Source organism: Nerophis lumbriciformis, linkage group LG18 (assembly GCF_033978685.3).
Source record: "Nerophis lumbriciformis linkage group LG18, RoL_Nlum_v2.1, whole genome shotgun sequence".
Classification (NCBI taxonomy): domain Eukaryota; kingdom Metazoa; phylum Chordata; class Actinopteri; order Syngnathiformes; family Syngnathidae; genus Nerophis; species Nerophis lumbriciformis.
In genome coordinates, this window is record NC_084565.2 from 12,937,501 (window position 1) to 12,949,963 (window position 12,463).

Here is a 12,463-nt window from a genome sequence, read left to right on the forward strand (position 1 = left end):
GGGGCGAGCTGCGGTGCCGACGTGCTGGTGGCTTGCTGAGCCGAGGCCGGGCCTTGGGAGGGCGCGGCTGAGGCGGCCTGGCCGGAATGAGCGGCGCCGCCTTGGTTGTGCTGCTGATGCTGGATCTGCTGGAAGTGCTGCTGGCGAGCTCTCATCTCGGCGTACTTCAGCTGCTCCATGTGGAAGGACTGGCGGTCGGCCAGCAGCTGCTGTCGCTGGTACTCCAGCTGTAGGCCAGGACAAGAACATGCTGACTGCCGTCCGATCGCATGACCCCCCGTAACGCCCCACTCACAGCCTCTCTCTCTCTGTCCATGATGGTTTCCAGTTCCTCGAAGTGTCGCAGTTTGATCTCCAGTTTCTTCATCTGCGTCTCCACCAGGAGCGCCACCAGAGATTTGATCTTCCTCTCCTCCACCGCAGCCAGGTGCTGGTAGAAGACGCCAACGCTCAGACACAACGACAGCATCCAAGCCATCCAAGCTTGTGTCATTCCACTTTACCTTGGCTTTGACCGCCGCCGCCGCCAACGCCGACGCCGCAGCGGTGGCCAGGTTCCCCTCGCCCACATCCCGCTCCACCTTGGCCTTCTTCTCTCCCTCGCTCTCAGCTTCTCTCTGTCCTTCCTCTGCTCCCTCTCTCCCAGCTTTCTCCTTCTCGCCGTCACCTAAAAGATTACAACATGAAGAGACCAGGCCAGGGGGTTCGAGTTGTACATTTATCTACTTGCTAATTTACTAGGGGTGTAACAGTACACAAAAATTTCGGTTCGGTACGTACCTCGGTTTAGAGACACTCGGCCTTTGTCAAGCTAACCTCCGCTCTTTTTTACGCCGCGAGTTCGCTTCTCATCACAGTGATAAACAAAAGTGTTCTGACGAGCTTCAGGTTTCCGTCCTATATGTGTCTAGGGGTGGGCCAGATGCTCACCACCCTTGCTGTTCTCCAAGTGGCAAAAATGAGCAAAAAAGTGCACTTTTCACTAAACTGATAAAAGTCTTTAAACTTCCCCGTGTCCTTCAGCTCCTGCTCTAGTCTGGGAATCACTGGATCGGTTCGCAGCCGAGTGTGAAGCGACTGGGATGAGAATCAGCACCTCCAAGTCCGAGTCCATGGTTCTCGCCCGGAAAAGGGTGGAGTGCCATCTCCGGGTTGGGGAGGAGATCTTGCCCCAAGTGGAGGAGTTCAAGTACCTCGGAGTCTTGTTCACGAGTGAGGGAAGAGTGGATCGTGAGATCGACAGGCGGATCGGTGCGGCGTTTTCAGTAATGCGGACGCTGTATCGATCCGTTGTGGTGAAGAAGGAGCTGAGCCGGAAGGCAAAGCTCTCAATTTACCGGTCGATCTACGTTCCCATCCTCACCTATGGTCATGAGCTTTGGGTTATGACCGAAAGGACAAGATCACGGGTACAAGCGGCCGAAATGAGTTTCCTCCGACGGGTGGCGGGGCTCTCCCTTAGAGATAGGGTGAGAAGCTCTGCCATCCGGGAGGAGCTCAAAGTAAAGCCGCTGCTCCTCCACATCGAGAGGAGCCAGATGAGGTGGTTCGGGCATCTGGTCAGGATGCCACCCGAACGCCTCCCTAGGGAGGTGTTTAGGGCACGTCCGACCGGTAGGAGGCCGCGGGGAAGACCCAGGACACGTTGGGAAGACTATGTCTCCCGGCTGGCCTGGGAACGCCTCGGGGTCCCACGGGAAGAGCTGGACGAAGTGGCTGGGGAGAGGGAAGTCTGAGCTTCCCTGCTTAGGCTGCTGCCCCCGCGACCCGACCTCGGATAAGTGGAAGAAGATGGATGGATGGATGGATGGGTTCGGTTCATTTTCGGTACAGTAAGAAAACAACAAAATATACATTTTTGGGTTATTTATTTACCAAATTTGCAAAATCTTCCACCAAAAATATTTTTCTTAGTGGAATATTTGATGTGAAGTAATGGGAACCTTGGATAGGTCAATAATTCATAATAACATTGATTTTGATTCAATATTATGTTTTGAGCAATGACAGTTTGAAAGAAAAAAAAAAAACAGCTTTGTTTTTATTAGTCAACATTGCAACTTTTTCTAAATTACATTTAACTTTTAAGCTTTTTTATTTCACTTTTGTTATGTTTTTGTTTATTTTAATAGTATTTTTAGAATGTGCCCTGGGCCTTTAAAACATTAGCTGTGGGCCGCAAATGGCCTCCGGGGCACACTTTTGACAGCCCTGCTATAGATAATAAAAAATTAAATGTGATAAATCTATAGATAAAAAGCAGAGCCTGGCGACGCATGCGCGTTTATCATAACTCTCTCTCTCTCTCTGTCTCTGCCCCTCCCTCACCAATGCTGCTGCACGCACAATTTGTTTTGTTTTTAACCCCTTCTTAACCCTGACCGTACACATACCTGCCAACTTTTGAAATCAGAAAAACCTAGTAGCCATGATTATTAGCATTCAGACAGGTTAAAATGTTGCTAAAACCATCACTTTTCCATCAGTCACAGTGACTTTTCAAAACAAAAATATTACAGCAAAAATCATATGGGTTGATTGACATGTTTATTCTGTAAACTAACTTCAATAGTTTGAAATTATTTTGACAGTTAATGCCAGTTATCCTGTCAACCTTTCACAAGACTTCAATTTGTTAATTGAAAGTATAAACAGTATAAACACTTTTTACAGTAAACAAATGGTAAAACAGTACTAAACAATTCCATTAAAAAAAAATTGGTGTCATTATTAACTTTCTGTCCAAGCTTGTATAATCTACTGCCTTGTTCAATTGTAAAAAATATTCTGTGCCTAAAATTCACATTTCTATCACAATTATCATACTGTAAACATGGTAAGCTAACTTCATTAAAATTAATAGTGGAATTACAATTCAAATGTAGTTTTTTTGTAAGCCTTTCAAAAGAATTCAAAATATGAAAAATTAATGAAAATGAATTTAAGCCATCAGACACTGTGGAAGCCGTATTGCATTCCCTCAAAGACAGAAGTACTGACAATACTTTTCCAATGTTGTCATCGAAATATCGAACACAAATGGGGTACAGTTTTACATCGTCATGCTAAATGGTTCCGTCTTCATGACATCGGCGATACTTTTTGAGGATTCTGTTCCAAGACACTGAATAATGTTTGATGTTTTGGTTCGACCACATCCATATTTTTTGGCGATTTTCCGAAATAACTGTCTCATGTGATCAGCCAGTGCGATTGGAAGTCCATGCTCAATTATTGCCTCCGTAAATAAAACTTCGGCATTTATCACATCCAAAGAATCTGTTTGGGCGACGAAAAACGTTGAAAGTTTTCCACTTGTATCGCTAGCAACGGCATTAGACTTGTGTTTTTTTGTCCCAACGTGGTCTTTTACATCGCTAATTCCTCCGTGTCCGATCGAAAAATCTTGTCTGCACAAGGTGCAATTCGCGTAGTTTTCACCCTTTTTGGAACGGATAATTATTCCCGGATAGGCTTTTGAATATTCTTCACGGAATGACTGCAGTTTTCTTTTCGGTTTAAGACTCGTTTGAGATTTTTCTCCGGCTGATTCCATGATCGTTCGCTCGTTTGGAAACAATGGCAACTGGTGCCTCGTGCTTGGCAGCGGTGCTATAAATAGCCTCGTGCATGGCATTCGAAATGGCTCGATAGGAAGTTACGGGAAGCAGTGTCGATTGTCATTGTTGTTACGCGATTTCGTGAATAAAACTTTAAAAAAAATAAAAAAAATTTAATTAATGAAAAACCGTATTTTTTATCACTGCAACCGTAACCCGGAATAGGTTGATGAAAACCGTACTAATTACGGGAAAACCGGAGTAGTTGGCAGGTATGCGTACATTGAAAATACACGCGACCCTAACTCAAAATGCCGGACATTTGAGGCATTTAAGAAACTCCGCCCTGACAGCTCCGCAAAAGAGGACATGTCCGGTGAAAAGAGGACGTATGGTCAGTCTAGCCTAGCCCTTTAGCTGCTAGCATGCCGTGTGTTGTTCCTCGGCGGGCATTGTTTACACAACGTGCGTTACGCTACTTAATATGTCTGTGTGGAAACTCGTTCGATACACCTCCGAAACGAACCAGGAACCCCCGTACCGAAACAGTTCAATACAAATACACGTACCGTTACACCCCTATAATTTACTGGGTTTTTAAATTTTTTTTTATTAAATCAACATAAAAAACAAAAGATACACTTTAATTAGTGCACTAACCCAAAAAACCTCTCTCCCCCATTTACACTTATTCACACAAAAGGGGTTGTTTCTTCTGTTATTAAATTTCTGGTTCCTACAATATAAAACAATACAGTCTTTCCTACCCATGTCAGACTCTGCTTTGTCCGCCTCTCTCTCGCCTTCAGCTTCTCGTCCTCGCTCCTCTTCTTTCTTGCCATTCTCTGCCACCTTCTCTTCGTCCTCAGTCGCTCCATCTTTGCTGTCCTTTGAGGTCGTGAGAGCAGAGTGCATATAATGATAATAGTAATACGTCATTACGTGGTGATGACAAGACATCCTACCTTGGCCTCCTTCTTCTCTTCATTGGACTGATTGTCACTCTTACTTTCCTCGCTGTTTTCGTCTGACGTTAAAAAAAAGTGTTATTTCAAAATGCCTTGTCTGAAAATGTGTGTTTTAAAGGTGATTGTCGGCCCCTACCAGGCCTCTCGCCCTCCTCCAGGCCTGTGCCGGCGATGCCGCTTCCCTCCAGTCCGTACAGAGGGTCCGGCCGGCCGCTGACCCTCGCCGCATCCTCCACCCGCCGCACATGAGCCTCCACGAGGGCCGCAGGGACCTCCTCTTTCATACGAGAGAACTCCTCTAACAAGGGGAGAGAAGTTTTTTTTTAATTGTATAAAATGTTTCTTAATTAAATGCAAAAATCCTCACATTTATTGGTGCAATACATCTTAGGACAATTTTGACCCAATATTTAGGTCAAAGCACAGTAATTGTGGGAATGTATCAATAAGTGTTTTAAGTACATTATGCTTGTGTAAGGTATTTTTTTGAAACCATTATTTTGGTAGCACAGTCAGACCCGATGTGGCGCACTGGGCGATTATTGTGAAGGAGGAAGTGTGCCTTGCTGTCCTCAGCTTAACGAGTAAAGAAAGGTGAACAAAAAAAGAGAGCCTCCTGTTTCTCTGTTAAAGGGGAACATTATCACCAGACCTATGTAAGCGTCAATATATACCTTGATGTTGCAGAAAAAAGACCATATTTTTTTTAACCGATTTCCGAACTCTAAATGGGTGAATTTTGTCTAATTAAACGCCTTTCTATTATTCGCTTTCGGAGCGACATCCCGATGTGACGTTGTGACGTCACATCGGGAAGCAATCCGCCATTTTCTCAAACACATTACAAACATTGAGTCAAATCAGCTCTGTTATTTTCCGTTTTTTCGAGTGTTTTCCGTACCTTGGAGACATCATGCCTCGTCGGTGTGTTGTCGGAGGGTGTAACAACACGAACAGGGACGGATTCAAGTTGCACCAGTGGCCCAAAGATGCGAAAGTGGCAAGAAATTGGACGTTTGTTCCGCACACTTTACCGACGAAAGCTATGCTACGACAGAGATGGCAAGAATGTGTGGATATCCTGCGACACTCAAAGCAGATGCATTTCCAACCATAAAGTCAAAGAAATCTGCCGCCAGACCCCCATTGAATCTGCCGGAGTGTGTGAGCAATTCAGGGACAAAAGACCTCGGTAGCACGGCAAGCAATGGCGGCAGTTTGTTCCCGCAGACGAGCGAGCTAAACCCCCTGGATGTCTTGGCTCACACCGTCCCTTATGCCACCGAAGATGATCAAGAGAAGAATATCGACGCTAGCTTCCCTGGCCTGCTGACATCAACTCCAAAACTGGACAGATCAGCTTTCAGGAAAAGAGAGCGGATGAGGGTATGTCTACAGAATATATTAATTGATGAAAGTTGGGCTGTCTGCACTCTCAAAGTGCATGTTGTTGCCAAATGTATTTCATATGCTGTAAACCTAGTTCATATTTGTTAGTTTCCTTTAATGCCAAACAAACACATACCAATCGTTGGTTAGAAGGCGATCGCCGAATTCGTCCTCGCTTTCTCCCGTGTCGCTGGCTGTCGTGTCGTTTTCGTCGGTTTCGCTTGCAGACGGTTCAAACCGATATGGCTCAATAGCTTCAGTTTCTTCTTCAATTTCGTTTTCGCTACCTGCCTCCACACTACAACCATCCGTTTCAATACATGCGTAATCTGTTGAATCGCTTAAGCCGCTGAAATCCGAGTCTGAATCCGAGCTAATGTCGCTATAGCTTGCTGTTCTATGCGCCATGTTTGTTTGTGTTGGCATCACTATGTGACGTCACAGGAAAATGGACGGGTGTATATAACGATGGTTAAAATCAGGCACTTTTAAGCTTTTTTTAGGGATATTGCGTGATGGGTAAAATTTTGAAAAAAACTTCGAAAAATAAAATAAGCCACTGGGAACTGATTTTTAATGGTTTTAACCCTTCTGAAATTGTGATAATGTTCCCCTTTAATGTTACATGGATGATGTCGTTCACAACAACACAAGCAGATGAGATAGGTTGTGGGTGTATAGATTGTTAATGCTACCTTTAGCTTCATAGTTTAGTCGCTGTTTCAAGTGTCTGTCTTGACATTGTTTAGTTCAGAATTTGTTTCGGGGCTGATTGAGCGTTCCCGGACACATTATTTTCCCAAACAAATGTTACTTCTCCTCACAATGATAACATTTCACTCACATTTATGGCAATTTCCCGGAGACTATTTTGTGTTTATCAGCGGATTCTTAGAATTTTAACTTTTTACGGTCAAGGCAAGTGTTGCCTTAAAGGAGGGCTCATATTTTAGGGCACCAAGGCAAACATTATTTTCTTTTGAGGCAGAGGCTCCAAAGCATGCATGCATGCATGCATACACATATACATATATATATACATATATATATATATATGTACATACATACATATATATACATATATATATATATACATATACATATATACACACACACAAGTATATGATATGCAAATAGTATATAATATACAAATAATCAAATGTCAATAAATTTAAATAGTATATATATATATATAATGTGTATGACCTAACTTGTAGTAAACTTTAGTAATGTTGTTAATAAGCAAATAGATAAAACCCCCCACAATTTTCATTCCATTATTGTTTAAATCAGCGACTTATGTTCAATGTTGACAGCCACGAATCAAAATAATCATTAACGATACAGCACATAAACAACATTGACAGGTCTAGAACTGCTGAGCTTCGAGGGCAAGCGATCGACTAATTTAGCACTCAATTTAAACTATGAAATTAACCTATTTAAAGAAGTTGTGTAGCTTGCTACATTTCCCCCCAACAGCCTGTAATTGTTGGGGTTTTCTTTTTTTGATTCGTTCCTTACTCTACATTTTGAGAGCTGCCTGACCTAAAATCACCAAACACCTGACGTCCTTCCAAACCCTGATGCAACTAGTGTATCTCTCGGAAAATCTCGGGACAACTCGCCTATTCTCGTTGTCGGTTTACCTTTGACACACGCTTCCAAAATGGCTGCGCTTATGTTGTTTATACCGGTTAACGTTAATTATGCGATGTCTTAAACAGTTGAAAATGTAAGAAAAAAGGTAATGTCGGGGTGTTTTTATCAATTTATTCGACAAAACAATTACGCTACAATTTTCCATTAACAAGAAAAAAGTCAAGACATGTTTTTGCCGTCGATGCTGGTCAAATTTTCAGGGCATTACAGCAAGTGACAAGGGCGGTCGTGGCACTTGCCGCGGTTAAAATCGAGCTTCAACGGGGAAATCATATGTCTTACTTTTTTTGTTGAGTTTAGTGATTATGAATTAGCGCTGTGTCATACCTGCCAACTACTCCGGTTTTCCCGTAATTAGTACGGTTTTTATCAACCTATTCCGGGTTACGGTTGCAGTGATAAAAAATACGGTTTTTCATTAATTTAAAAAAAATTTTTTTTTTTAAAGTTTTATTCACGAAATCGCGTAACAACAATGACAATCGACACTGCTTCCCGTAACTTCCTATCGAGCCATTCCGAATGCCATGCGCAAGGCTATTTATAGCACCGCTGCCAAGCACGAGGCACCATGCAGTTGTCATTGTTTCCAAACGAGCGAACGATCATGGAATCAGCCAGAGAAAAATCGCAAACGAGTCTTAAACCGAAAAGAAAACTGCAGTCATTCCGTGAAGAATATTCAAAAGCCTATCCGGGAATAATTATCCGTTCCAAAGAGGGTGAAACTACGCGAATTGCACCTTGTGCAGACAAGATTTTTCGATCGGACACGGAGGAATTAGCGATGTAAAAGACCACGTTGGGACAAAAAAACACAAGTCTAATGCCGTTGCTAAATTTGGATTTTAGCCACAAAAAGGTAATGACACCAATGTTATCTATTGGAATTGTTTAGTACTGTTATACTGTTAAAAGTGTTTATACTATTTATGCTTTCAAGTCCAAGTTGAAGAAATCTTGTTAAATGTTGACAGCATAACTACCAAAATACAGAAGTATGTCCTTAATATTTTTGCAGTGCTATTTCTGTTGAAAAGTTAAAATGATTACATTAGAGATGTGATGTGCCACTTAATTAATTTTCATTAATTTTTCATATTTTGAATTCTTTTGAAAGGCTTACAAAAAAACTACATTTGAATTGTAATTCCATGCTATTGACATGACTATTAATTTTAATGAAGTTAGCTTACCATGTTTACAGTATGATAATTGTGATAGAAATGTGAATTTTAGGCACAGAATATGTTTTACAATTGAACAAGGCAGTAGATTATACAAGCTTGGACAGAAAGTTAATAATGACACCAATTTTTTTTTTTATGGAATAGTTTAGTACTGTTTTACCATTTGTTTACTGTAAAAAGTGTTTATACTGTTTATACTTTCAATTAACAAATTGAAGTCTTGTGAAAGGTTGACAGGATAACTGGCATTAACTGTCAAAATAATTTCAAACTATTGAAGTTAGCTTACAGAATAAACATGTCAATCAACCCAGACATTTGTGATTTAGGGCTATATAAATAAACATTGATTGATTGATTGATATGATTTTTGCTGTAATATTTTTGTTTTGAAAAGTCACTGTGACTGATAGAAAAGTGATGGTTTTAGCAACATTTTAACCTGTCTGAATGCTAATAATCATTTTGCGTCGGGGGGGGCGAAGCTGAACCCCCCACCAGGACTTTGTCCTGGACCTACCGGGGCCTGCGGCCCCTGGACCCTGGCTACTAGGTTTTTCTGATTTCAAAAGTTGGCAGGTATGCTGTGTTAAATAAAAAGCAGTAACCATGTTAAGATCCCAAACTTCTAGTAGGCATTGTCTTTTTTCACTCATAAGCGCACTCATCTGTTCCACCGTTTAACAGCTCTGGAATTTGCATTTACGTTGCACGGCCCATTAATCGTTTTTTTTTTCCATTATATTTTCATGATCGTGAGACGTCATAGTCAAAATCAAACTCAAAATTTGATTAATTGTTCAGCCCTGCCAAGGTGTTCCATGCCTTCTGCCGAGTGCAGCTGGGATAGGTTCCAGGTCTCTGCGACTCCGATAGGGACAAGCGGTAAAAAATGGATGGATAGATGAATTATTTCTAATTAGCGGCATCTCACCCAGAGCGGATTTGGCAGCAGCCGAGGCCACGCGAGGGTCCACGACGGAGGCGAGGAACGCCACTGTGCTCATGACAGGATTTCCTGCCTGACTGAAAGGCACCGGCTGGTAGGCCAGCGGTCCCAGGGACGAGTAACTCTCCTCCAGGTACGGGTCTTCAATGGGCAAGCGGAGGAAGTGCAGGATACACTCATCCTGCGTACGGCTGCCCACGTGCTCCGACACTTTGTTCCAGTCGTCCTTGTACATCTCCAGTCCCTGTGGGTTACAGTTATTATTCATAGCTTGTGTTAATAGTCTGATCATTGACAGAGAAGTCATGTGGGCGTACCTCAAGCAGTAATAGTGTTTCCTGTTCTGTCCACTCCCTCATTGAGCTCGCCGCACTCTTGCTCTGTGCACAGAAACAATCAGACCAGAGACTTGGCGGCTCACGGTGTCTTTTTTGCATACCTTTGAGGAGATGATTTTCTTGCTGTACATGTCAGTTCGCAGTCCAAAGTTCTGCAGGTCTGCTGGTTTATCCTTCACCTTATCTGGGAAGGACATGATCTGCTGGGCGGCAGGCGTCTGCACAGCAACACACGCCATGTCAAAGCGTGCAAATGCGTATGCGTGTGTCTTCTCTCAAGTCTGTGCACACACCTGGGATGTCTTTGGCTGCAGGGGCACCAGACTGGATGGAGTGTCTGCAAGGACATGGAAGTGGGAGGTGGGCGGGGGGCCCATGGGCGTGGGCCGGCTCTCTGAGTCCACCTGGTAGTTGATCAGTCCCCACTGCTCTAGGAAGGCGTGGACCCTGCGAGGCAAAGAAGATACGGAATCCACTGAGCTAACTTGACAAGAGAAAGCACGATTTATCCACAGTCGCCAAGTGTGTGCTCTACAAAAACAAATAACCGCCAGTGTCACGACTTACGGGTGGGTCAAAAACATTGTCGGCGTGTAGTTTTTAAGACTTCCACAAGATGGCAGTTATTGCATTTGAAGTTTACACTCAGTAAACATGCATCTAAGATACACTGTTGTAATCTAACTGGTAAATCAGCTGTACTTATTTAATGAACATTTTCAATCTTCAGGTTCTTTATTTGACTCATCTCCACATCCAACTCAGCCGAATGTCCAGAAGGTGTGCATGTCGCATCCCTTCATACTTCCATGGCTTATACATTTATAGTTTTACTCCACTTGATGTGTTTGAAATGAAGAGAACCTTAAAACGAGTAGATCTTGGTAAACCTCACGATAACCCTCATGTACCGTATTTTTCGGAGTATAAGTCGCTCCTGAGTATAAGTCGCACCGCCCGAAAATGCATAATAAAGAAGGAAAAAAAACATATAAGTCGCACTGGAGTATAAGTCGCATTTTTTGGGGGAAATTTATTTGATAAAAGCCAACACCAAGAATAGACATTTGAAAGGCAATTTAAAATAAATAAAGAATAGTGAACAACAGGCTGAATAAGTGTACGTTACATGAGGCATAAATAACCAACTGAGAACGTGCCTGGTATGTTAACGTAACATATTATGGTAAGAGTCATTCAAATAACTATAACATATAGAACATGCTATACGTTTACCAAACAATCTGTCACTCCTAATCGCTAAATCCCATGAAATCTTATTTGTCTAGTCCAGGGGTGCTCACACTTTTTCTGCAGGCGAGCTACTTTTCAATTGATCAAGTCGTGGGGATCTACCTCATTCATATATATAATTTATATTTACTTATTTATGAAATATATGTTTTTGTTAACAAGTTAAAGGTGTTTAATGATAATGCAAGCATGTTTAACACATATAGTTAATATTATTAATACATTAAAGGTGTTTAATGATAATACAAGTATGTTTAATACATATAGTTAATATTGTTAACAAGTTAAAGGTGTTTAAAGATAATGCAAGCATGTTTAACACATATAGTTAATATCGTTAACAAGTTAAAGGTGGTTAAAAATAATACAAGCATGTTTAACACAAATAGTTAATATTGTTAACAACTTAAAGGTGGTTAAAGATAAAACAAGCATGTTTAACACATATAGTTAATATTGTTAACAACTTAAAGGTGGTTAAAGATAATACAAGCATGTTTAACACATATAGTTAATATTGTTAACAACTTAAAGGTGGTTAAAGATAATACAAGCATGTTTAACACATATAGTTAATATTGTTAACAAGTTAAAGGTGGTTAAAGATACTACAAGCATGTTTAACACATATAGATTCCTTTCTTTCATGAAGACAAGAATATAAGTTGGTGTATTACCTGATTCTGATGACTTGCATTGATTGGAATCAGACAGTGGTGATGATAACGTCCGCATTTTCGAATGGAGGAGAAAAAAAGTCCTCCTCCTGTCCAATGCCACATGAAAGTGGTTGGTTTTTGTCATCTTATTTGTCCAGCTTCCGTACTCCTTTGTATACACTTTACAAGAAATACATTGTCGGCAAACTCCGTAGCTTGCTAGCTTGTGCACGCCAGCTTTCTGAGACTCTTATTTTGGTAGCGCAGGCAGGATGAAGCAGAGCTTTTATTGTGCAACTGTGCAGTCGGTCTTTGGAGTTTTGACGACAGGTATGGCGCCAGAGTCTGTTGAAATAAAGTGTTTCTCGCCTTCCAGTCGGTAATTTTAATGAGCTGGCAGCAGCCAGCGTCATCTCAGAAGACCCTCGGGTGCCGTGAATGTCAATCAAGTGACGAAAGTGACGTCACAGTGAAGATTTATGATCGCTCATGTT

The 12,463-nt window shown here is 41.9% G+C and overlaps 1 protein-coding gene across 2 annotated transcripts in view; it reads right to left on the minus strand.

The window, feature by feature from the left end:
• Nucleotides 1–12,463, minus strand: part of smarcc2 (SWI/SNF related BAF chromatin remodeling complex subunit C2) — a 44,269-nt gene that overhangs the window by 500 nt on the left and 31,306 nt on the right. For both annotated transcript variants that reach the window (XM_061977690.2, XM_061977688.2), the window contains exons 16-25: nucleotides 10,350–10,503; nucleotides 10,158–10,274; nucleotides 10,036–10,098; nucleotides 9,704–9,962; nucleotides 4,665–4,826; nucleotides 4,526–4,587; nucleotides 4,328–4,448; nucleotides 504–667; nucleotides 296–430; nucleotides 1–227 (exon numbers count right to left, since the gene is read on the minus strand). The exon at nucleotides 1–227 is cut by the window's left edge and continues 500 nt beyond it. In XM_061977690.2, coding sequence (XP_061833674.1) covers nucleotides 1–227; nucleotides 296–430; nucleotides 504–667; nucleotides 4,328–4,448; nucleotides 4,526–4,587; nucleotides 4,665–4,826; nucleotides 9,704–9,962; nucleotides 10,036–10,098; nucleotides 10,158–10,274; nucleotides 10,350–10,503 — 1,464 coding nt within the window. The remainder of the gene's footprint in view (nucleotides 228–295; nucleotides 431–503; nucleotides 668–4,327; nucleotides 4,449–4,525; nucleotides 4,588–4,664; nucleotides 4,827–9,703; nucleotides 9,963–10,035; nucleotides 10,099–10,157; nucleotides 10,275–10,349; nucleotides 10,504–12,463) is intronic.